The 24553-nt window shown below is 60.1% G+C and overlaps 3 protein-coding genes across 5 annotated transcripts; 1 reads left to right on the top strand and 2 right to left on the bottom strand.

Annotated features, from left to right (window-relative positions):
• Positions 1–485: 485 nt before the first annotated feature.
• On the bottom strand, positions 486–6405 carry LOC102109421 (mesothelin-like protein). Its single transcript, XM_088064321.1, has 13 exons — positions 6363–6405; positions 5958–5989; positions 5101–5207; positions 4953–5034; positions 4710–4848; positions 4027–4202; positions 3733–3888; positions 3426–3559; positions 3040–3173; positions 2808–2908; positions 2205–2591; positions 797–896; positions 486–571 (listed from the first exon to the last, which is right to left on the bottom strand). The coding sequence occupies exons 1-13, from the start codon at positions 6403–6405 to the stop codon at positions 486–488; spliced, it is 1677 nt and encodes a 558-aa protein (XP_087920447.1).
• A 3314-nt stretch (positions 6406–9719) lies between these two features.
• Positions 9720–13929, bottom strand: RPUSD1 (RNA pseudouridine synthase domain containing 1). 2 transcript variants are annotated; one of them, XM_014252474.2, is made up of 6 exons: positions 13643–13929; positions 13238–13423; positions 13022–13145; positions 12425–12527; positions 12241–12342; positions 9720–12090 (listed from the first exon to the last, which is right to left on the bottom strand). In XM_014252474.2, the coding sequence occupies exons 2-6, from the start codon at positions 13417–13419 to the stop codon at positions 11696–11698; spliced, it is 906 nt and encodes a 301-aa protein (XP_014107949.1). In that variant the 5' UTR covers positions 13420–13423; positions 13643–13929; the 3' UTR covers positions 9720–11695. The 2 variants fall into 2 exon arrangements, with proteins under 2 accessions (XP_014107949.1, XP_005523133.1); XM_005523076.3 differs by having other exon boundaries at positions 13632–13928.
• Positions 13930–14268: 339 nt separating this feature from the next.
• On the top strand, positions 14269–24528 carry CHTF18 (chromosome transmission fidelity factor 18). Of its 2 annotated transcripts, none has more exons than XM_014252417.2 (22): positions 14269–14406; positions 14524–14682; positions 14804–14930; positions 15011–15185; positions 15271–15360; positions 15477–15529; positions 15726–15867; positions 16158–16370; positions 16483–16580; positions 17116–17239; positions 17350–17462; positions 18024–18117; positions 18226–18324; positions 18878–19008; positions 19607–19769; positions 19862–20086; positions 20180–20329; positions 20693–20823; positions 22261–22390; positions 23158–23268; positions 23877–23934; positions 24240–24528. In XM_014252417.2, exons 1-22 carry the CDS (start codon positions 14301–14303, stop codon positions 24374–24376), a joined length of 2829 nt encoding a protein of 942 aa, XP_014107892.2. In that variant the 5' UTR covers positions 14269–14300; the 3' UTR covers positions 24377–24528. The 2 variants fall into 2 exon arrangements, with proteins under 2 accessions (XP_014107892.2, XP_087920141.1); XM_088064015.1 differs by having other exon boundaries at positions 18803–19008.
• The last annotated feature ends 25 nt before the right edge of the window (positions 24529–24553 follow it).

Here is a 24553-nt window from a genome sequence, read left to right as displayed (position 1 = left end):
ATAAATTATCTCCAGCTAATCATCCCATGAAAGTCTGTGTGTGGTTTGAACAAACCTTGATCAAAAAGCAGCTCATGAAAAAAATTAAATATGATTTTTGGGGATTTCAGCTGCGGTGCTGGGCCACCAGTGACTCAAATCCCTGAGTTTTCCCACTGTTGAACAGATCCCAGTGGGATGAGTTGGACAGGAAATCCCCGGAAGAGCTGGGCCCGGTGTTCTTGCCTTGGCAGAGCACTCAGCATCACTGCTGGTTGTACTACAGGGAGTAAACTGCTAGTAAGGACCTGTGGGGCTTCTCTGGGCTGGCAAAATCTGTCCTCCTTCACTGCCCAGCCTCAAAAATAACCAAATCCTGTGCTGGCATCAAACGTGGATGAATTCTCTTCCCTTTCCCGGGTTTCTGCTCTCCAGCAGGGAACTCCCGGAGTGGTTTCACTGGGATGGAGGGAGGGGTGTGCAGGGTGGGTGCTGCTGAGGGGGGCTCAGAGCAGCCCCCCAAGCAGAAGAACGCTCCCCACAGCAGCTGCCAGCACGGGCACGAGGCAGGAGCAGAGCCTGGATCCTGATCCTGCGGGGAGAAGAGCGGGAATGGGATCCTGCAGCTCCCTGTGGAGCAGCTGGGGAAGGCAGTGGGCTCGGAAGGGGATGAGACACTTTGAGGTGAAGCTGAGGGCAGCTCCAGGGTCACATCCCCACCTGGTCCCCAGCACCGAATCCCACCAGGAACAAGGGGCCAGCATCGTCCTCAGCGTCATTCCCAAGCCTTTTCCAAGGGCTGACATTCCCAGCTTACCTGGCCCCGGCTCCAGGTTGATGTAGCCGTTGGATGTTGGTTGTGGTGGCTCTGGAACGTTCCCAGGGCTCGGGCTGGGGGATGCTGGAGGGGAGCTGGGCTGGCACGGCCCGGTCGTGGGGGAGATGGTGGAGCTGGGAATTGGGGTGGGCGTGTGGGGGGCAGAGGAGGGGTTGGGGACAGTGGTGACAGTGCTGGGGGTGGCACTGGGGGCAGAGGAGGGATTTGGGACAGTGGTGACAGTGCTGGGGGTGGCAGTGGGGGCAGAGGAGGGGTTGGGGACAGTGGTGACAGTACTGGGAGGGGCAGTGGGGGAAGAGGAGGGGTAGGGCACAGTGGTGACAGTGCTGGGGGTGGCAGTGGGGGAAGAGGAGGGGTTGGGGACAGTGGTGACAGTGCTGGGGGTGGCAGTGAGGGAAGAGGGGGGGTGGGGGACAGTGGTGACAGTACGGGGGGTGGCACGGGGGGAAGAGGAGGGGTTGGGGACAGTGGTGACAGTGCGGGGGGTGGCAGTGGGGGCAGAGGAGGGGTTGGGGACAGCGGTGACAGTGCTGAGGGTGGCAGTGGGGGCAGAGGAGGGGTTGGGGACAGTGGTGACAGTACTGGGGGTGGCAGTGGGGGCAGAGGAGGGGTTGGGGACAGTGGTGACAGTACTGGGGGTGACAGTGGGGGCAGAGGAAGGGTTGGGAACAGTGGTGACAGTGCTGGGGGTGGCAGTGGGGGCAGAGGAGGGGTTGGGGACAGTGGTGACAGTGCTGGGGGTGGCAGTGGGGGCAGAGGAGGGGTTGGGGACAGTGGTGACAGTACTGGGGGTGGCACTGGGGGAAGAGGAGGGGTTGGGGACAGTGGTGACAGTACTGGAGGTGGCAGTGGGGGAAGAGGAGGGGTTGGGGACAGTGGTGACAGTGCTGGGGGTGGCAGTGGGGGAAGAGGAGGGGTTGGGGACAGTGGTGACAGTACTGGGGGTGGCAGGGGGGGCAGAGGAGGAGTTGGGGACAGTGGGGACAGGGCTGGGGGTGGCACTGGGGGCAGAGGAGGGGTTGGGGACAGTGGTGACAATGCTGGGGGTGGCAGTGGGGGCAGAGGAGGGGTTGGGGACAGTGGTGACAGTGCTGAGGGTGGCAGTGGGGGAAGAGGAGGGGTTGGGGACAGTGGTGACAGTGCTGGGGGTGGCAGTGGGGGCAGAGGAGGGGTTGGGGACAGTGGTGACAGTGCTGGGGGTGGCAGTGGGAGCAGATGTGGGATTAGGGACAGGTGTCACAGTGGGAGCAGATGAGGGATTGGGGACAGTGGGGACAGTGGTGACAGTGCTAGGGGTGGCAGTGGGGGAAGATGAGGGATTGGGGACAAGGGGGACAGTGCTGGGGGTGGCAGTGGGGGAAGATGAGGGATTTAGGACAAGGGTGACCATGGAGGTGACGCTGCCTGAGGTGGTGGGCACAGAGGTGGTGACCATGGAGGTGACACTGGCTGAGGTGGCAGGGTGAGGAGAGGTGAGGACAGTGCCTGTGGAGGTGACACTGTCAGGGGTGGTGACCATGGAGGTGACACTGGCTGAGGTGGTGGGCACAGGGGTGGTGACCATGGAGGTGACACTGGCTGGGGAGGTGCCAGCAGGGCTGGCTGTCCCCGTGGGCTCTGGCAGCCCTCCCTGCAGGCCGATTCCCAGCACACAGTCCAGCTCCCGCTGGGATTGCTTCTGCACCCAGCTCACCACCAAGGGCTCATGCTCAGCTTGCTTCAGCTCAGAGAGGTTTTCCCCCAGCAAATTCTTCACGTCGGTGACGCTGAGTTTCTGCAACACACACACACAGCAGCCCCTTCCTTCACCCTCACAGCCCCAAAAGCTTTGTTAACGGGGCTGCAGAGCAACTGAAACTTCCTAAGGAAAATTCCTAAAGGTGAGCAAGTGGAGAACTGGTGATTTGGTTGGGCTCTGACCTCAGACCCCCCTCCTCAGCCAGCCCTGCCCTTCCCTGGGGAGAGGGACAGCAGCATCTCAGGGCTGTACCTGCAGTTCCTGGGGATTTAGGGAGAGGAAGGTGTCCAGATCCATGTTTATGGACACACCAGCATTAGCCAACTCCTTCAGATCCTTTGCTGGAGCTCCACCTTAAAGAGAGCACTTGGAGATGTGCAAACCCTTCCAGCACTTCTGGAGAGGACTTGAAGATGTTCTGGAGACTGCCAGACCTGTCTGTGGCTGGAAGAGACCCCGAACCTGGAGGAGGGGAAGCACTTACCCAGGTACGGCCGGATCTGGCAGTAATAGGGGCCAGGGGTGCTGGCCAGGCTGGCAAAGGCCTCCCAGGCCTTCCCATAGAGCCGCTCCTTCTTGGTTTGGGAGCACGAAGAAATGTTTAACTGCCCAGCAGTCCTGGAAGGGGGGGCACAGGTCAGCAGCATCCCAAATTGCAGATGAATTGTCCTGGTGGTTGGGAGGGACGAGCAGCATATCCCTGCTCATGGTCCTGGGGCTCAGGTGGGATCTGGGGTTGGATCACATCCCACTGTGCTGATTGGGAATGGGGAGATCCACAACAGAGCTGGGGGTCTGCCATCCCACCACCCCCTCCCCACATCCCCGGGGCCTCTCAGGGCTGAGCAGCCTCCCTGAGAAGCGGCTCACCCGATGGCTCGGGCAGGGATCTGCTGGATCTGCTCCTCCTGCAGCTCACACAGGTGCTTGCCTCCGATTTGCTGCAGCAGGGGCCCGGTCAGGGAGCCCCCCAGGGCCAGGTACCTGCTGAGCAGCTGCTGCACCTGAGGGGCACGTGGGGAGCACAGCAAGGAGGGGAGATGCTGCTGGTAAGGATGGCAGTGCTGCCAACCCCCCAAAAAACCCCCCAGTGCCTCCACCCTGAGCTGAGCTGAGCCAGGGCCAGTCCCAGTTTGGGTTCCTCATCGCCCATCCCCTTCTGCTGCCATGGATTTACCTGGGAATCATTCCACTCTCCTTCCGAGGGGTCGAGCAGCACTGAGAGGGTGTCACTGCATGTCAGCGGCCACTGGCTGATCTCCTGCACCGTGTACAGACGGGACAGCAGCCCCAGGCGCCTCAGCTGCTTCTCCGGGATCCCCGACGGGAAAAACTGTGGGGCCGGGCCGGTGGGGCAGGAAGGAGGGTGAGGGAAGGGAAAATGGGGCAGGAGTCAGTGCAAAGGACCCACCTGGGCGCCTTCATTCCTGTGTCCTGCCCATCCCGGCTCGTGCCCGGTGTCACCCCTTACCTCATCCACCTTTCTTTTCAGGACCCGGTAAGTATCTGTGGTGATTGGCTGTTCCAGAACAGCCTCCAGGTTTTCTATTAAGACATCACTGCTCAGGCAAAGGTCGAGCTGGTCAAAAGTGAGGTAGGGGACTGTATCATCGATGTTGCTGGCGGTAATGGGCTCGGACTGGCAGCCTGAGGGCAAGGAATTGTGTCAGGTATCGGCTGTGTGTCCCCACCCTGCCCTGCTCCTGCCACAGGGCTCAGAGCCCCTTGGAAGAGCCCTGCTGAAGGACAGGGAATCACAAAAACGTGGCTCAAGCCACCGTGGATCCTGCTCCCATCCCCTGGTCCCAAATCCACAGAGGTGCCTCATTTGCTGTCATTCCCTGAAGTTATTCCTGAAGAACCTGGTGATGTTTTGCAGCCCACTTGTGCTTTGTCCCGTTACAGGCAGCTCAGACTGCTCCACGTCCTCTGCTCTTGCAGCGTCCTGCCTGGGGACTGTCCCACCGTCCCAGCTCCTTCCTGAGCGCTGCACCGCATCCCCGCTCCCGGAGCAACACCCGCCCCGTCCTCCAAGAACATTTCCCCAGTTCCCCAGATGTGGGAATCCCAGATTTCTGCCTGGTCCATCCGGGAGCTCCCAGCTGCCGACCAGCCCCGGGGCATTTCCCCCTCTGAGGGAAGGGGAGCACTCACGGGCGGCGCTGCGCTCCAGCCTGGCTCCAGCTGCTGCTGCTGCAAGCGCCCTGGGGAGGGGCAGGGATTTCTCCCGCTGGGAACGTCCCTGGCTGATGTCGGAGGCTGCGATGCCCCTCCTGAGATCCTCCCGTGCTGCCTGCGGGGCCAGAGGGTGTTGGGAGCGGAGGGCACAGGATCCCAGGTCCCCCGGCCTCGGAGCTGAGCTGCCTGGTGGTCATCTCCCCCCAGGAGGGTCCTTACCTCGGGCACCAAACTCAGAGCGGTCTGGTTCACGAGCGGCCCCAGGTCTTGCAGAGTCTGTAAATCCCAGCTCGAAGGATCCCTGCGGCAGCAGCAGGAGCAGCTCAGCATCCCCCACCACCTCTCCAGGAGCAGGAAGGCTCCTCACCCGTACCCCGAGAGGAGCAGGGCATTGAGGGCATCCTGCTGTGCCCCCTCCAGGACATCGGGATCCGAGGCTGGGATGGTGCCCGGCTCAGGGTCACAGCCCCGAGCCTGTACACGTGGAATGTCATGAAAATGTCCCCTAAAAGCAGTGCCAGGGTGCTGCCATCCCCCCGGCCGGCTGGGTGACCCCCATATCCCGGGATTTGGGTGCGGGAGAGAACAGCAGCGCCTGCGTTTCAGCCGGGGCGAGGCTCCCGCGTGGAGGAAGGAAAATTCCCGGTGTGTTTGTGTTTCTGCAGGAGCCCAGCCCGCTGGAAACCCAGCACGGAACCGGCTGCACAGGGCTGTAAATCCTCCCCGCCCCGGTGACCCGGCACAGCAGCTGATGTGGGATAAACGCAAATTCACCACCCCGGACACCCCGATCCTCAGAGCTCCGGTCGGGGCTGGTACTTACGGGGGATGCTCAGCGCTGGACAGGACGGCTCCAAGAATCAGGGCAGCCTGGGGAAGAGGATGGGGCGTGCTCAGCCCCGGTAAGGAAAGGGAAGAAGGGATTTGAGATGCAGGGAATGGGATGTGACCCGGCTGGAGCTCCACGGGAGCAGCCAGGAGCTGCAGCAGCCCCTGGGCTGCTTGTGGGGACAAAATCCATCAAAGCCACTCTCGGGAGCGGGGACGCTTGGCTGGGGCTGTCCCCGCTTGCCTGGGGGTGGCTTTGGGAGCAGGGGAGGTGAAGGATGGGACAAGGACAGGGCCACACTCTACACAGGAGGACAGCAGGGATCCCAGCTGTGGGATTTTGGGAATTTTGGGGTTTTGGCACTGTGGGAGCCAGCGGGGCCGGCAGGGACTCACCGCTGTGGCTTTCACCAGGTCTGTGGAGACACCTGCAAGGAAGCAGGAGCAGGTTAGGAAACACCCCACGGGTTATGGACAGCTCGTCGGGACTGTTCCAAGAAGCTCCAGGTTCAAACTCTGGGAAAAGCCTTTCCTTTGCTAGTTTAATGCTTAGGAAATGCTGCGGATCGCTATGGAGAGAGCAGCCCCGGCTCCCTCCGGGAGGGTGGGGAAGACAAAAAGGGATAAATCCATCCCCGGAGATCTGGGAAGATCTGTCCCTGGAAAAGCTGGCGGATGCTCGGGGGAGCAGGAGGCAGAGCCTTGGGAGCAGGATTGGGATGAGGAGCAGCCCAGCTGGAGCATCCCTGGTGCCAGGGGTTGGCTGGGGGTCCCGGGGCAGTTTTTGGGGACAGGACTCACGGAGGCAGAGGGCGGCTGCCAGGGCTGCTGCTGCCCACACCATGGTGCTGGTGCCGGGGGTTCGTCCTTGGAGCAGGTCTGGAGAGCCGTGTGCCGCACTTGGAATTGCTGGAAGGCGCTGGGATGTGCTGGAATGTGCTGGATGTCCTGCGGCTGATTCTGTCACCCAACACTGGGGCTGGAGCTGTGGGGTCAGGGGTATCACTGTGCCCACCCCAGCTCTGTGATGCTGCACAGACCCCCCGCCACCACGGGAGAGATTGTAAATCCTACATAACAGAAAACGGGACTTTTCCCACCCATTATTAGAAGAAACTCCGCAATTGTCCTGCAGGGATGGGGGTCCCCCTCCATCCCCCAGCTCCTCACCAGCACAGACTGGGAGAAATCCAGTGTAAAGCAGTGGGGGAACCCAGCAGGTGTTCCCCACCCCTCCACACCCCTCAGGGGGATTTGATAGAAACTCAATCCCTGCTCCTGAAATTCCCCACAGCAATCCGTTATCACCTTTGAACTCAATGCAAGGAATTTCCCCCCCTAAATCTCATTTATTTCCCCCCAGATCCTACCGTGGCTGTGCCGAGATGTTCTCCTCCTTTTCCAGGGGGATTTGGCTCTGGGATGGGAGGATTCGGCCGGGAAGGTGCTCCCGGGGCTGGGGCAGGGGCTGGGCAGTGCTCAGAGCTTTATCTGTGCGGGGTGGGGATGTAGCTCGACACTCGGGGTGTGACGGGGCAGTTTCTCAACTCTGTTTTGTCAGGCTCCTTTCCTTCTCCCTGGTTTTGTTTTGGGGTTGTTTCCTACTCCTCGGCAAGGGGTCACTTTCAGCTCTGGGTTCAGCTGAACCCAAACTGAACCCAGTAGGAGTTAAAGCCTCTGGTTTGGGAGTTTCTGTGTTCTTGAGGGGGGTCGAGGTGTTCCCGGGGAGGGGAAAAAGCTTTAGAGCTGCTCGGGGGTTATTTTATAGCTGGGGTGCAGAATGGATCCCAGTGATGAGCTCAGCACCCTCTGGGAGGTGCTTCCACTGTGCCTCTCCTTTTTCCCTGCATTACAGCCAATCCCGTCCCCTTTTTTTCAGCTTTTCCCCTGGTCATACTCCAAAAAGCATGTGCCACGAAGGAGACCAAAACCAAATCAAATCCTTCCCGAGGCTCTGAGATGACAACCTGCAGGAGCTGTGAGCACAAACGTTATCTGGGCGTTTATCCCGGGAAAAGGGAAGGGTGGCTGGGCTGGAGCAGGGCTGCACCCCCCCTCTCGGCCAGGTTTGGGGATCCCAGTCCTCACTGAGGGTCCCTGGAGCTGCTGGCACAGTGCCAAGAGGGGCTGGTCACCCCCAGCCCCATCCTGTCCCCAGCCCTGTCCCCCAACCGGTCCTGCAGCCCCAGGGCTGGGCTTACACCCGTGGGCGTTGCTGGTTTCTATTTTGGAAGGATTTACTGTAAAAATAGCTCCTGTTGGGGCGGTAAAATTACAGAAACTTGTTTGCTATGAGGCTGCTGGAGGGACACAGCCCCTGCCCCGGGCTGGCTGGACAGAGGTGGCTGGAACAGGAGGGCAGGGACACATCAGGGCCACTCTGGGGGTCACCGTGTCCACTGTGTCCCTGTGCAGATCAAAGCTGGCCCTGAAACCCTCAGGAGCTGCCAGAGGAGGATCCACCCTGAACATGACGGTGTGGAGCAGCATCTGCCCCAGGCTGTTCCTGGGGACATTGCCAGGTCAGCTGTGAGCCCTGACTGCATCTCCCTGTGCCAGGAGGGCTGGGAATGCTCCTCGCCCTTAACCAGCTGCTCTCTGCCCATGTCTGGTTCATAATCTCAAAAAAAAAATCTCAGTCTTAAAGACTGCAATAATTCCTTGGGTCTTTGATCAGGGTTCCCTCTGCTCCAGCCTGAGGGATGAGTTCTGTGTTCAGGAGTTCCATAGAAATCACAGAGTCCTGGAATGGTTTGGGTTGGAAGGGATCTTAAATCCCTGTCCCTGCCATGGGCAGGGACACCTCCCACCGTCCCAGGCTGCTCCGACCTGGCCTTGGACAACTCCAGGGGAGTTCCAGCCCTTACAGCATCCCATCAATGGCTCATTCCTGGTGGCAACTTTCGCTGTGCACCCTAAACCCCCTCAGCCCTGGGGCTGCTCCCTACCAGGGACAGCCCCAGCATTCCCAAACCCGGAGCTTTTCTCCTGCTGTGCTCTGGTTGGGACAATCCCAGCGGCCGGTGCTGTCCCAGAGGGTGGGGACAGGTGGGGACAGGACGGGCAGTGCCACCAGGTGCTCATCGGCCCCGGCCATCTGTGTTACCAAACCCGGGAGGGCTCTGGGGCCGCTCATCCTGCTGGTTCCGGCCCAGCAGGGCTGGCAGTCCCAGCAGGGCGAGCAGGAATCAATCCTGCGACTCACACAACAATCCTGCCTCACACAACAGTCCTGACTGTCACACACAATCCTGCCTCACACAACAGTCCTGACTGTCACACACAATCCTGCCTGTCACACAACAATCCTGCCTCACACAACAATCCTGCGACTGACACAACAATCCTGCCTGTCACACAATCCTGCCTCACACAACAGTCCTGCCTGTCACACAACAATCCTGCCTCACACAACAGTCCTGACTGTCACACACAATCCTGCCTCACACAACAGTCCTGACTGTCACACACAATCCTGCCTGTCACACAATCCTGTCCCTCACACACAATCCAGCCCCTCACACACAATCCTGTCCCTCACACACAATCCTGTCCCTCACACACAATCCTGTCCCTCACACAAAATCCAGCCCCTCACACACAATCCTGTCCCTCACACACAATCCAGCCCCTCACACACAATCCTGTCCCTCACACACAATCCTGTCCCTCACACACAATCCTGTCCCTCACACACAATCCTGTCCCTCACACACAATCCAGCCCCTCACACACAATCCAGCCCCTCACACACAATCCAGCCCCTCACACACAATCCTGTCCCTCACACACAATCCTGTCCCTCACACACAATCCTGTCCCTCACACACAATCCAGCCCCTCACACACAATCCAGCCCCTCACACACAATCCTGTCCCTCACACACAATCCAGCCCCTCACACAAAATCCAGCCCCTCACACACAATCCTGTCCCTCACACACAATCCTGTCCCTCACACACAATCCTGTCCCTCACACACAATCCTGTCCCTCTCACACAATCCTGTCCCTCACACACAATCCTGTCCCTCACACAATCCTTTCTCTCACACAGCCAGGTTGGCTGGCTCGGGTCCCGGGGCCGCTCCCGTGGGGCTGGTCCGGTCTCATTCCTGGAAACCCCTGTGAGCACGGGACGGATGCAGCGAGCAGAAAGTGAAGGGCAGAGACACGTTTAATACAGTAAATACACCAAAAGTGGAATTGCAGGGTGCACAGGACATCAGAGCCACACCACAACCCCGGGGCATGACAGGAGCCACAGCCCCGTGGGCAGGAGGGGACAGGACAGGGACACAGCCTGGAAAACTCCCTCTGCAGAGTAAGGAAAATTCCTTTTTATCTGTGGCGTTGGGGAAAAGCAGCGTGCAGAGGCTGGGGTGGGGTGCGGGGGATCCTCGATGTGAACCTGGTGGGCTCAGGGTGCCAGCTCCATTCATGTCCCCATGTCCCCACCCCTCATCCCGGCAGGATGATGAAGGCCGAGTCCCTGGGGACGTGCCAATCTCTGCTGTCACTTGCCAGCGTCACCCCCTGAATCTTTGACAAATGAGTTTGTTGTGCTCATTTCCAGCTCCCAGCCCCTCCCAAAAGGTGAGACAGGACCTGCCAGCAAGGACAACGGGCTCCTGCTCCTTCAGCATCCCCCGGAGCCCTCTGCAGCAGCCCAGAGCCCGCAGTGCCCGCTCAGTGTCCAGCGCTGGCAGCTCAGGCCATCCTCACCCTGTGGCACCCAGCCACAAAAGGAAGAGACACACGGGACAGGTGATCCAATTCCACCCCCCCGGGGATTTTGGTGATTTGCAGGGTGTGTTTATCCACACGCCTCAGGGTGCCAATATCAGCTGTGTGAAGCCCATCAGGTGCATTTTACACTGTTTTTACACGGGATGGGGGTGGTGGGGTGGCAACAGCTCTGGGTGCTGATGTGGTTCTTGAAAGCCCTGGGATGGGGCTGTGGGGCTCCAGCCCCTCTGTCCCTCCCCAGCTGTCCTGTTCTCATTTCCAAACATCCCCCAAGGGCTGCAGAGGAAGGGGAAAGCAAAGCAGGATGACCAGCAAAACAAGGGCACTTCCCAGGAAATTTCTTGGCATCTGTCAAAGCTGAGCTCCTCCTGCCTGCTCTTCCCATCAGTTCCCATCAGCCTTCCTTTCAGCTTTATCCTTTTCCTACTGCTCCAGAGCTTTCCCAAAGTGCCCAGCTGAAGGACCTGCCTGCAGGACCCTCTGGAAACCTGCCAGGCAGGAGTCACCCCATGGGACCCCCACGGGACACTGATCCTTCCTCATGCGAGTGAGCAGAAAGGGACTTGTATTCTCTGACCTGTCTCAGCAGGGATAAAAGCAGGAAAGGCAGTGCCAGTAGAAGGAGTAATAAAATCCATTAAAAAAGCTTTGGGCTGCTGGCTCTCTGACCATGGAAGTACTAAAAATACCTCATTCCTGAGACCACCCATATTTTACAAACCCTAAAAGACTAGATTCTCTTCCTAGAAAATTGAAAAAAGTTTTAAAATCCCTTGGTATCAACTCCTTCACCTTCACCAAACCTTTAAAAACCCCCTAGGTGGGCTGAGGGAGGAAGGGGGCGAGGGGCAGGGACCTTTCCATGCCCATCCCAGTCCAGTTTCACAGGACACCCTGGAACTGGGGGACTATCAGTGTCCCCAGGACGTGTTCCAGCCCCCAACCTCCCACACGACACAGCAGCTGGAGTGAGGGGATGGGAATGGGGGACACGGACACTGGAGCTGCAGCCAGCACGTTCTCCCCTCCCTGTGCTGGGCTTTAATTCCGCATCCAAGCACGGAGAGGTTGCAGGAATGTCCACGGCAAAGGCAGTGCCCAGCTGTGCCCGAGCCCCAGGACAGGGATGGAAAGCTTTGGGGTCACTCTAAGCTGGAATGTGACTCTGCTGCTGAGGCCCAGGATTGGGAAAGGGACATCCCATGGCCAGATGGATGATGGACGCTACAAAACAACCCCACCTCAACCGCTCCTAAAATCCACCTGATGCCAGCCCCAGGAGTGAGGGAAGCCAGACAGGGAGTGCAGGTGTGGAGGCAGCGCTGGGCTCCGTGAGGACCCGCTGGGATAAGGGTGGAGCTGGAAATGCAGGGATGTGCTTTGTGCTCACTCCAGAGCCCACTCAGCCAACCACTGCTCGCATCGCGCCCGCTGCTCCTCCGTCTCCCCCCTGCTGCCTTCACTCCCTGCTTCCTCCTCTCCGGCAGCTTCCTGGCTCTCCTCCTCCTCCTCCTCCTTCTGTGTCCCCTTGTCCTTGAGCTCCTGGATGACGTCCTCCAGCCGCTGGGTGATGTGCTGGGGCACCCAGTTGCTGTCCATGGCGGTGACGAAGGGGTCGGGCGCGCACACCTCAATCAGCTCCTTCCCGGTGGGAATGCGCAGGTAGTAGGCGTGGAGCATCATCCTGTAGGGATTGCTGTCCTGCCTGTGGCTGTAGGTGAAATCCCCCACAATGGGGTGGCCAATGGCGCTGCAGTGAACCCGGAGCTGGTGAGTCCTCCCTGGGGGGAGAGCGGGAATCAGGGACAGGGAATTCCTGAATCTCTCCTTCAGGGCATGGTGACAATACACCTACTGGCATTTGTCCCCCTGAGCATGGCAGCTCTCAGCTTCCCTGATCCCTTTCTAGGCTCTGCTCCCCCTGTCCCCACCTGTCAGTGGCTGCAGCAGCACTTTGGTGACGGGGTCTCCGCTGTAGGATCCATGTTCCAGCACGATCAGCTCTGACTGGCACGGCTTGGGATTCTCACAGCCTGCAAAGAGATCCAGAGGGGGTTTGTGATGCCCCAGCACATCCCTGGGGGCGTGGGCAAAGCAGGGGACGGGGCTGCTCACCCTCTGTCCCCTCGATGCACATCATGTGGGTCATGCCCTCCGTGGTGTTCTTCCCGATGGCGTAGCGGATCGTCATCCGGCTCTGGCTCACGTGGCCCCTCACCTGGGGGCAGGAACATGGACACTGAGCCCTGGCACGTGCTCCTCACCCACCCCCCGATGACAGGAACCACAGAATCACAGAAAGGGTGGGGTTGGAAGGACCTTAAAGGCCACCCATTTCCCCAAGCCCAACTCCTTGTCGGAGGAAGGGACACTTTCCACTACCCTAGGTTGCTTCCAGCCCCATTTGAGCTGGCCTTGGGCACTTCCAGGGATGGGGCTGCCACAGCTTCTCTGGGCAACCTGTGCCAGAATTCCTTCCTAATATCCAACCTAACCCCACATTCTGGCAGTGGGAAGCCATTCCCTGTGTCCTGTCCCTGCATGCCCTTCATGTCCAAATCCCTCTCCAGCTCTCCTGAAGCCCCTTTAGGCTCCAACTCTGAAACTTTCTCTTGTCCAGCTGAACACCCCCAACGCCCTCAGCTTTCCCTCAGGGTAGAGATGTTCAGGAACACCAGAAGGCCAAGGCAGGAGGTGGCAAGGGGGGCTCACCAGGGCCAGGTAGGCTTTGGTCACCAGGCGCTCCTTGAAGCACTTGTAGGCACTTCCCGCCGCCGCTTTGTTGAGTGCCACACACAGGGCCCCGCTGGTGGAGAAATCCAGCTGGTGGCAGAACCTGGGAAGGACACGGGGGTAAAGGAGCATCCTGGGGATCTCAGGAGTGTCCCCAGCTGAGGGCAGAGCCGGGCTCGGCGCCCAGGTGCTCACCTGAAGCCGTAGTAGGTGTCGGGGTCGGCCAGCTCGGGGAAGCGGTGCTTGAGCTGGCTCTGCAGGGTCAGCGTCTCGTACCACATCTTGCTGTCGATGCGCAGGTCCCAGTGCTTGTTGACCACGATGAAGTCGGAGCTCTGGTACAGGATGGACAGGTTGTCGATGGTGCCCGGCTCCATGGCTCTGCGGGGGAAGAGAGAGAGAAGGGGAATGGGGATGAGCGGGGCGGGAGGAAGCGCCAGCTGCGGGATGGGCACCCCGGGATGGGCATGGGCAGGGAGCAGGGCCTGCAGGTGGGATACCCCAGCAGGGAATGGAGGTGCACCGGTGCTGCCGAGGTACCAGTGTCACCTGCAGCACTGCTGTCCCCCTGCCCGTCCCCCAGCCTCACCGCTGTCACACCATGTGGATGCAGGTCCCACAGCGGTGCGGATGCTACAGCAGCGCTCCAGCCGCCGCCATGCCGCTGTCACAGCGCACGGCTCCGCCGCTCTCCCGCTGTCCCGGGACGCCCCGGCGCCACGCGTGGATGGCCCATCCCCGCCCCGCTGTCACGCCTGGAGGCCCCGCAGCCGCGCCGTGCTGGCTCTGCCCATCCCCACGGCGGCGACCGGCCCGGCCCCGCTCCCCGCTGCAGCCCGGCCGCGATCGCGGCGGCTCCGCCGGAGGGCACGGGACAGAGGGGAGGGGACAGGCCACGCGGGGCGGGGACACGCAGGGCGGAGAGGACCCCGGACAGGACTGAAGTGAGCCGGGACCCGGCTGAGAGGACCCGGACAGGACTGAAGTGACCCGGGACCGGCTGCGGGGACCCGGACCCGGCTGCGGGGTCCCGCGAAGCGCCCCCGCCCCGCCGGCTCCCGCAGCGCCTCCCGGCAGCGCTCACATCTCGTCCAATCAGCGCCGCTCTCGCCGCGTTCGCCGGCGCGCCGTGCCCAATCAGCGCCGGTCCCACCTTCGTTCTCGCGCGCCTCGCCCAATCAGCGCTGGCTCCGCGGCGCGCGCGGGCGGAAGCGCGGCGGGCGCGGGGCCGGTGGCGGCGGCGCGGCGGGAGCGGCCCATGGCGGGCACCGAGCCCGGGCTCGAGGATGGGCTCGAGGATGGGATCGAGGATGGCTTCTACGAGCGCTTCGCCGCCGAGCTGGAGGTGCTGGCCGAGCTTGGAGGTGGGCGCTGTTGCGGCGCCGGGATGGGAGACGGCCGTGGGAGGGAGCGGGCTTTGCGCGCCCGCGTCTGCCCGCCACGCCGTGGGTCCCCTCCGGTGACCGGCACCCCTCTTGCAGATGAGCCATCCCCACCCGCCGGCCCCAAAACCTCGCAGTTCCGGGACAAGAGGCAGCTACTGGAGGAGCCCGATCCCCCCGGGGACTCTCCCACCAACGCCAAGAAGAGGCAGCGGGACCGTGTCCCCGCCGTGTCCCCGCCAGCCTCCGAACCCCGCAGTAGGTTTGGCCCGGTTCCCCGGGTGCTGCTGAGCCCTGTTCCCCCGGCCCGAGCGGTGCCGGCTGCTGGAGCATCCCCTGGGTCCCGCGCTCCGTGAGTGATGCTCTCCCCGTGCTCCAGCCCCGAAGCCCAAGCGGCAGCGCCTGGAAGCTGTCAAGAAGCTCGATTTCGGTGCAGACGATGAGTTGGCTCCGGATATCTCCTGGGCTGGTGGCCCAGAGGCACCTCTGGCTCCCCACAACACCAGGTCGGCCCCTCTGAACCCCTTTTTTAACAGGAGAGAGGGAAACGGCCCTTCCCCTGCTGAAGGAATTTGGTGTTTTCCAGCTCGAACCAGCTGGAGATGAGTGGAATGGTCGCCCTGCAGACCACACCACCCTTGGAAAAGAAGAGGGTTCTGAGGAGACCACCCATCCTGGAGGATTACATCAATGTGACATCCAGCCAGGGCACCAGGGTCTTCCTGGTGCTGAGGGATGATCCCTGCAGGACAGGGCTGGAGGTGAGCAGGGATCTGAAGGTCGGCTTTGCTCCTCTGTGGCCTCCAGGTGGTTCAGGAGGGGGCTGTTTGTGCTGTGTCCTTGCAGCTCCCGGATTCCCTGGGCTGGAACGCTCGCAGGCCGCTCCACTTGCTGGGGGTGCCCTTCTCCTACCTGAAGGAGCAGGTGGATGAGGAGGTACCACATCTCCCTGACCTTCCCTTCTGGCCCTGCCACCTCTGCTGGGGCTGGCTCCCAAATTCCAGCCATGGACTGGCTGTTGGCTCTGACCCCTCTCTGTGTCTGTGCTCAAGCGTCGCAGGCAGGTTCTGGAGGCCTCCCAGCAGCTGTCAGAGATCATAAACAGGTGAGATGTCGGGATGAAATCCCTTTCCAATCCCTGACACTCTGCTGGATTTGTCCCCCAGCTGCTCTTTTTGGGAGACCTGCAAGCAGAAGAACCTTTTTGCCCTCATCACCCCCAGCTTGAGGAGTCTGGGTGGAATTCCCAGCCCTGCCCTGACACCTGGGGTGCTTTGGGGTAAATGAATTCCATCCTGCAGCTGCCTGGGGAGCGAGCCCAGCGCCGAGAGCCCGGATCCCAGCATGGACACGGATCCATCAGCCGAGGAGGAATCTGAATCCCACTGCCTCTGGGTGGACAAGTTCACACCCCGGCGCTACATTGAGCTGCTCAGTGATGATGTGAGGTGCTGGGACAAGGGGAGGCAGGTTCCCAAACCTACAGGTTTTGTAGGGAATGGGAGAGCCTGGGAAGTGCTGAGTTGAGCCAAGACAGAGCAGGGATGGGGCTGATGTGACATATCCAGGGTTTCCCTGAGGGATGTTGGGGAGGGAAGCGCTCCCACCTTGTCCCGGGGAGATGCCAGGTGGAACCCTGAGCAGCCTCCTCCATGAAGGAGAACCTTCCTCTGCCCTCAGCTGGATTTTGCCCGGGTTCCATGGGTTTTCCCTGCTTCCCTCCCCTGCTGCAGTACACCAACCGCTGCCTGCTGAAGTGGCTCAAGCTGTGGGACACGGTGGTGTTCGGCAAGGACAGCGCTGGCAAGAAGCCCAAGCCCAGCCCTGCGGCTCAGCCCGCACTCAGCCATCCCAAGGAGCAGCCCAACAAATGGAAAACTAAAGTCCAGCTCACTGAGGAGATCCTGGAGGCCGAGCTGGACCAGCACAAGAGACCCAAATACAAGGTGAGCAGGAGGGGACGTGGCTGTGGGTCCCTCTGCTGCCACCAGCCGAGGAGCAGCGTTGTCCCCTCCGTGGAGGGAGCTCTCCAGGAGTCACCTCCCCTCTGTGCCACAGGTGGCCCTGCTCTGCGGCCCCCCTGGCCTGGGCAAGACCACGCTGGCCCACGTCATCGCCAGGCACGCGGGGTACAACGCTGTGGAGATGAACGCCAGGTGAGCCCTGAGTGCCCTGAGTGCCAGGTGAGCCCTGAGTGCCCTGAGTGCCAGGTGAGCCCTGAGTGCCAGGTGAGCCCTGAGTGCCAGGTGAGCCCTGAGTGCCCTGAGTGCCAGGTGAGCCCTGAGTCCCACGCCCACAAATGAGAGCAGATGATGCTGTGGCAGAAGTGATGCTGGAGATGATGGTGGCCAGGGGGTGATGCTGTTCTGGAGGTGTTGGTATCCTGGGAATGATAGTGTCCCAGAGGTGGGGATGTTCAGGAGGTGATGCTGTCCCAGGGGTGATGCTGGCAGTGACAGTGTCCTGGGGGTGATGCTGGCAGTGACAGTGTCCTGGGGGTGATGCTGGCAGTGACAGTGTCCCAGGGGCGATGCTGGCAGTGACAGTGTCCTGAGGGTGACAGTGGCAGTGACAGTGTCCCGAGGCTGGTGCAGGAGCTGACGGTGCTGTTCTGGAGGCGATGCTGTCCCGGGGGGTGATGCTGGCCGTGTCCCCATGCCTGAGCTCAGCTGTCCCCGTGTCCCCTGGCAGCGATGACCGCAGCCCTGAGGTGTTCCGGACCCGCATCGAAGCCGCCACCCAGATGAGGTCGGTGCTGGGCTCCCACGAGAGGCCCAACTGCCTCATCATCGACGAGATCGACGGCGCGCCCGCGGTGAGCCCGGGCCACCCTTCGGTGCCAGCCCCCAAACCTTACCCCCCTAACGGCTCCTCCGCTGTCCCACGAGCGAGAATCCGTCCCTCCCATCCTCGTTTTCCCCCCAGGCCTCCATCAACGTCCTGCTGGCCATCATCCAGCGGAAGGACGGCGAGGCGGGGCGGCGGCGGCGCGAGGGGGGGCTCCTGCTCCGGCCCATCATCTGCATCTGCAATGACCAGTGAGTGTCACCTGCCCGCGGGGACAGGGACATCCCCACAACCCCACACAGCAGGTGGCTGCTGTTGGAGTGCTGCTTTTCCTGTCCTGGTGTTGGACCCCTCACAAGAGGGGCTGGAGAGTGGACAGGGAAAGGAATGGAGATGGGAAGGAGCTGGAGAATTCCTGAGGGAGCTGGGAAGGGGCTCAGCCTGGAGAAAATGGGGATCAGGGGGAATTTGTGGCTCTGCACAAGTCCCTGACATGAGGGGACAGCCAGGGTGGGTCAGGCTCTGCTCCCAGGGAACAGGGACAGGAGGAGATGGGAAAGTTTAGGTTGGATATTTGGGAAAATTCCTTTGTGGAAAGGGCACTCAGATTGGTGCACACTGCTCAGGGCAGTGGTGGGATTTAAAATCTGTGTGGATGTGGCACTTGGGGACATCATTTCACGGTGACTCAGCACTGCTGGGGAGACGGTTGGACTCTACTCTGGGAGGTCTTTCCCAACCGAAATAATTCCAGGATTAAGAATGGAATTCCCTGCTGGGCTCTCTCAGCCCCCCGTGTTTCCCTCCCCCAGGTACGTGCCCGCCCTGCGCCCGCTGCGGCAGCAATCCTTCCTGCTCAGCTTCCCCAGCACCGCTCCCTCCCGGCTGGCCCAGCGGCTCAGCGAGGTCTGGCCTCACCCAGGGTGCCCCTGTCCCCCTGTCCCCCTGTCCCCCTGTCCCCCTGTCCCCCTGGCCGGGTGTCCCCTCCCCGCTGAGCCCCGGCTGCTCCGGCAGATCGCGCTCCGGCAGGGAATGCGGGCGGACACGGGAGCGCTGCTGGCGCTCTGCGAGAAAACCGACAGCGACATCCGCTCCTGCATCAACACCCTGCAGGTGCTGGGGACACGGGGGGGACCTTGGGGACATGGGGGGGACCCTGGGGACACGGGGAGGGCCCTGGGGACACGGGGAGGGCCTTGGGGACATGGAGAGGGTCTTGGGGACATGGAGAGGGGCTTGGGGACACAGAGAGGGCTTTGGGGACACGGGGAGGGGCTTGGGGACACGGAGAGGGCTTTGGGGACACTGGGATGGCCTTGGGGATGTAGGGAGAGCCTTGGGGACATGGGCATGGCTGTGGGGACATGGGGAGGGCCCTGGGGACACAAGGATGGCCCTGGGGACACAGGAACAGCCCTGGGGACAGGGGCATGGCCATGAGCACATGGGCATGGCCCTGGGGATGGCTCTGGGGACACGCTCCTGCTGCAGCTCCAGGCTCACGTTGGGACAGAGGGGACAAAAGTCCTTTCTGGGCAGATCCCAAAAACTTCACCCAGTCCCCTGGGTGTTTCCAACCCTACACGAGCAGGACGAGGCGGGTGTGTGCAGCTTGTCCCAGGGCTTTGGGGATCCCCATGCCCTCCCTCTCCTCGCCCCCTCGCAGTTCCTGCACGGCCGAGGGCAGAAGGAGCTCAGCATGCAGATGGTGCAGACCATGAGGATTGGCCTGAAGGACCAGAACAAGGGGCTCTTCTCCATCTGGCAAGAGATCTTCCAGCTGCCCAGGCCCCAGAGGTAGAAGGAAGGGGTTTTTTAGGTCTGTTGGGTGCTTGGAGGGTGGTGTTCCCATTTCCCAGAGAAGCTGTGGCTGCCCCTGGATCCCTGGAAGTGTTCAAGGGAGGCTGGATGGGGCTGGGAGCAATGTTCTGTGAGTCCATGGCCTGCAAGGTCCTGGAGAGCAGCTTCTTGAGGGGATTTGTGTCCATCACAGAATCCCGGAATGGTTTGGCTTGGAAGGACCTTAAAGCTCACCCAGTGGCACCCCTGCCATGGCAGGGACACATCCCACCCTCCCAGGCTGCTCCAGCCCCATCCAGCCTGGCCTGGGACACTGCCAGGGATCCAGGGACAGCCACAGCTGCTCTGGGCACCTGTGCCAGGGCCTGCCCACCCTGTCAGGGATATTCCTTCCCAATATTCCTTCCCAAAATTCCTTCTAAACCTTTCCTTTCTCAGTTTAAAGCCATCCCAGATGCTTTGTTACCACTCCCTGTAGCTCCCAGTAATTCAGCATTGGCATTGCCTCCAGTCCAATTCCCAAGGATCCAAATATTCCTTGCTGGCTCCTCCAGCACTGGGAAAACCTCAGCTCTTCCCTCTGGGCTCCCCCCAGGCACAGGATAGGAATGGATCCCTCTTTGCCAGCCCAGCTCCTGCTGGGGGACGAGGACCTGCCCCGTCCCGGGGGCTCAGGGGGCTTCAGTTCCTCCTCCCAGCGCTTCCAGCACATCCTGCACCTCTCCATCTCCTCGGGAGAGCAGGAGAAGCTGGCCCAGGTGAGAGCAGCTGAGGGGGCTGGAGCTGAGCTCCGTGGGAAGCTCAGAACCCCAGCGAGGTGGGACCCACCTGATCCCACACCCGCTCCCAGGGCCTGTTTGAGAACTTCCTGCAGATGAAGGTGCGAGATTCCAGCCTGGGCTCCGTGTGCCTGGCCCTGGAGTGGCTGGGCTTCTCCGACCTGCTGGGCCAGGCCGTGCTGCAGGCCCAGAACTTCCAGCTGCTGCGCTACCTGCCCTTCCTGCCCGTGGCTTTCCACCTGCTCTTCGCAGCCACCTCCATCCCCCGGCTGGCCTATCCCAGCAGCCAGCCCGAGGCAAGTCCAGCAGGGTCTGCTGCCAGCCTGGCCCAGCTCCCTGCTGTGGGGACAGTGGGGACAGCTGCCTGAGGCTCCCTGCGCTGTCCCCAGGCCGTGGCCAAGCTGAGCCAGATGCAGAACGTGGTGCTGTCCATGGTGTCGGGGATCGCGCCCGGCGTGCGGAGCCGCGCGGGGCAGCGGGCCCTGGTGCTGGAGGTGCTGGGGCTGCTGCTGGACATCATCGCCCCCAAACTGCGGCCCGTGAGTGTCCCCAGCCCCTGGCCCTGCTGCAGCCCTGCCTGGGACCCCTCCCCAAACCCCAGCCTGCCCCCCGTGTCTGTCCCAAATCCGCGCTGGGTTTGGGGCCGCGACTGCTGCGGGAGCTGGAGGGAAGCTGGGGACAGGGAGCTGAGGTGCCCAACTGAGTGGAGGGGTCCTGGGCCCCACCCCTGGGGCTTTGGGGAGCTCTCAGAGTCCCCCCCACACCCAGGAGAGGGTCTGTCCCTGCTCTGGGAAGGGTTCCTGAGAGGGAGCTGAACTCGGTCTGGGTCCTTCCTCGCCCAGAAACAAAGGCTGTGGTTGGGCTGTTTGGGGTTTCCCAGCTCTCTGCTGTCCCCTGGCCAGGTGAACACTCAGCTCTACAGCCTGAAGGAGAAGCAGCAGCTGGCTGAGCTCATCAGCACCATGCTCACCTACAACCTCACCTACCTGCAGGAGCGCCTGCCCGAGGGCCAGTACGTCTTCAAGCTGGATCCGTGAGTGCCGGGGCTGGGAATGGCCTGGGGGACCCAAAATCCTTCTCTGGGAGAATGGGGGGGCCCTGGGATGGAATTCCCAGAGAAGCTGTGGCTGCACCTGGATCCCTGGAAGTGCCCAAGGCCAGGCTGGATGGGGACTGGAGCAAGTGGAAGGTGTCAGGGTTGCAGCTGGATGATTTTAAGATCCTTCCCAACCCAAACCATTCCAGGATTGTTGTGACGATTCTTAGGAAGGAGTTGGGGTTTTTGGCTTTGCCTCATCCCTCCCTTGGAGTTTTCAATGGGATTCAGGGGAAGGGAACAGGCCTGACCCACCCTGGCACTTGTGTCCCTCTCTGGCAAGCAAATCTGATGTCACCAGCAAAACCTAGGGCTTTTCCTTTGAAACTTTTTAAAGTTTCAAAGTGTTTTGACAGCTGATTTCTGAGTGACTGCAGAGCCACCTGGCTCAGGGCTTTGCCCCTTTTATTTTAGGGGCAATAATAGTGGGTAAATAGTGGTTAAATAGCAGATAAATAATGAATAAATAGTAAATAAATAGTGGATAAATAGTGGATAAATAATGAATAAATAGTAAATAAATAGTGGATAAATAATGAATAAATAGTAAATAAATAGTGGGTAAGTAGTGGGTAAATAATGAATAAATAGTAAATAAATAGTGGGTAAGTAGTGGGTAAATAATGAATAAATAGTAAATAAATAGTAGGTAAGTAGTGGGTAAATAGTGGATAAATAATGAATAAATAGTGGATAAATAGTGGGTAAACAGTGAATAAGTGGTGGATAAATAGTAACTAAATAGTGGGTAAATAGTGGGCAAATAGTGAATAAATAATGAATAAATAGTAGATAAATAGTGAATACATAATGAATAAATAGGGGATAAATAGTGACTAAATAGTGGATAAATAATGAATAAATAGGGGATAAATAGTGACTAAATAGTGGATAAATGGTGGATAAATAATGAATAAATAGGGGATAAATAGTGACTAAATAGTGGATAAATATGAAATATTCAGAGCTGGCAGAGGGACTGGTGGCTCCTCGGTGCTGGGGATACTGAAACAGGCCTGACCCCAGATCTGGTGCTCCAGCCTTGTTGAGAATCCAGCTGCTCTGAGGATCCCAAATTCCAGTTCCTGGCTGGATTCCCATAAAAGCTGTCCCGAGGGGCACCCAGGGGTGGCTCTGAAGGTCAAGCTGTGCCCCTGGGCTTTTCAGGGCAATCAGTTCAGCACAGACCCGTTGCAATCTCCTCTTTTCGCTTCCAAGCTGGGATTAAACCCCTCTAATCCCTCCCTCATTCCCATTCCCGCGTGTCGGGGAGGGAAAGCGCGGCTGGAATTGCTCCAGGGGCAGGGCTGGGAGGTGCTGGGGTGCAGAGCTGGGTTATTTTGGGGGTTGATTCCCTGTTTTCCCATGCTGCAGGAACGTGGAGGCCGTGTGCCGCTTCCCGGAGCTGCCGGCCCGCAGGCAGCTCAGCTACCAGGCCAAGCAGCTCATCGCCAGGGAGATCGAGCTGGAGAAGATGAGGAGGGCAGAACGGAACCTGGGCCAGGTGGGCACTGCCAAGGGGCTGCCAGGGCTGGGGATGTGGAGGAAATCCTTAGGGATGTGTTTTTCCCAAAGCTGGCTTTGGCTGTGCGAGTGGAAATCCAGGATTAACCCCCCAGCCCCGGCTGCTGCAGCTGTTTCCCTGCACAGCTGGGCTGGAGGGATCAGCTTTTTGCAGGAATTCTGGAGGGAATTCGAGCTTTGAACCCTTCCACTATCCAGGCAGGGGTGTGAGGAGATGGGAATTTTATTTTAGGTGGGAATTTTTGGCTGCTGTTTGTACCTGTCTGTGTGGGAGGTGAGCTCTCCCTACCTCCCCTTCTCTGGCTGCTGCACTTCCAAAGGTCCCAAAGCCCCCAGGAGGAGCAGAAATGGCTCTGCTCATTCTCCTGGAGGCAGGAAAAGATGGGAAGGGGTGGAAAAGGTAGAGAAACATCCTGGGTGTAGCTGATGCTTGCCCTGCCCTGCTGCCAGCGGGATAATTAATCCCTGGGAGCCTCTTGGAGCAGCAGAAAGGCTCCTGGGGGACGTGTGGGACAAAGAGAAGCTGCAAAAACATCTCTGAAGGCTCCTTGTTTACCTGGGATGTGAAATCCCAGGGAATGGAGCTTCAGCTGGGGCTGATCCCACGAGGCAGAAAACGATGGGAAAATCCTTGGGATGTTTCAATCCCACCTGGCAGCGGGCAGGAGGGGTGGGATGGGGGACAGGGGGGTGACAGATGCTCAGGCACCCCGAGGGGAGCCTGGATCAGCTCTGTCCTCCCCACAGGATCCCGGGAATGGCCTCGGGGAGGAGCGAGGGGACGCGGAGCCAGCGGAGACCCCCAGCCACCAGCAGCGCCTGGAGCACCTCCTGAGGAGAGCAGTGGTGCAGGACAAGGTCAGGCTCAATTCCTGCCCCAATTCCTGCTCCAATTCCTGCCCCAGTTCCCACCAGCTCCTCCCTGGCCTGCCAGACACTCCCTGGCTCCTCTGGAATTTGGTTTTCCAGTCCAGTTTCCTTTAATAGCCCGGCTGAGCTCTGTGTGTCCCCTAAAGGCGTCGCTGGGATTGGGATGGATTGGGTCTGGGTGACATTTTGGATGTGTCCCTGGAAGTTTTCAGGGCTGGGGGAGGGAAGAGCTGTGGGAATTTGGGCTGGAATAGCCGAATTTGGACTCTGTGGGAAATCAGCTTGGAAAAGCTGCTCTGGGATGATGCCACCCTGGGAATCCCTGGGCTCCAAGAGGAGCTGGGATCGTTCCCTGGCACTGCCCCTCTGTGCCAGCCCTTTCCCGGGTGTAAAACCCCACCCGAGGTTTTGCCTTTCCCTAAATTGGAATGCTCTTTGCATCCTTCCCACAGCATTTGCATTTGGCTCCTGCTCTGCTCAGAAGAGCCTTGAGGTGCCTGAGCCTCACCCAGGGATGAGCCTGCCCTGCTTTGGTCCCTGGCTGAGCAGCAGCTGCTCCAGAGCCAACTCCATTCCTGCTTTTTTGCTTCCCACAGCCCGAGAGGGATTTTTTCGGGAGGCCAGTCCAGCGGAAAGAGGCGGCCCCGGCCCCAGGTGGGTGACACAGGGACGGGGTGGCCTCAGAAATGGGTGACACAGGGACGGGGTGGCCTCAGAGATGGGTGGGTGGCAGCAGGGCCAAACAGAGCCCAGCCCAGCTGGCAGGGAGATCCTGTGGGCAAATCCATGGATTCTGGCCCCATCCAAAGGGAATTTTGGGTGTTGGAGGCGTTGCAGCATCCGGGACGTGGGAACATCAGCTCTGCCCTTCCAAACCCTCCCCAAATCCCCCCTCTCCAGCCAGGGCACAGCTGAACATTTTAAGGTTCACGTTTTTAAAGTGGATTTTCCTCCTGCAGCCCCTCAGGTTTCCAAGGAGGAATCCCTGGAGCTGCAGATGGGAAAAGCCGTGGGGAAGAGCGACGTGTGGTTCCGCTTCAACGAGGGCTTCTCCAACGCCGTCAGGAGGAATCTTTACATCAGGGACCTGCTCTAGCAGGGCTGGGAGGGAGCCAGGAATTCTGGAGCTGGAGGGATCAGCTGGGTTTTGGCTTTCTAACCCATGGATGGGGTTTGTGGCCGTGATCCTGGTGTAGTTGGTTTTTTATTTTGTTTAAAAAGAGAAATAAAATGGATCTACAACAATCAGCAGGGGAGTGTTGCTCTGTTTATT

Source organism: Pseudopodoces humilis, chromosome 18 (assembly GCF_049639895.1).
Source record: "Pseudopodoces humilis isolate 2021_Gansu_Grassland_sample_001 chromosome 18, ASM4963989v1, whole genome shotgun sequence".
Classification (NCBI taxonomy): Eukaryota; Metazoa; Chordata; class Aves; order Passeriformes; family Paridae; genus Pseudopodoces; species Pseudopodoces humilis.
The sequence above is the reverse complement of the archived record's forward strand: the minus strand, read 5'-3'. Positions and strand labels throughout refer to the sequence as shown.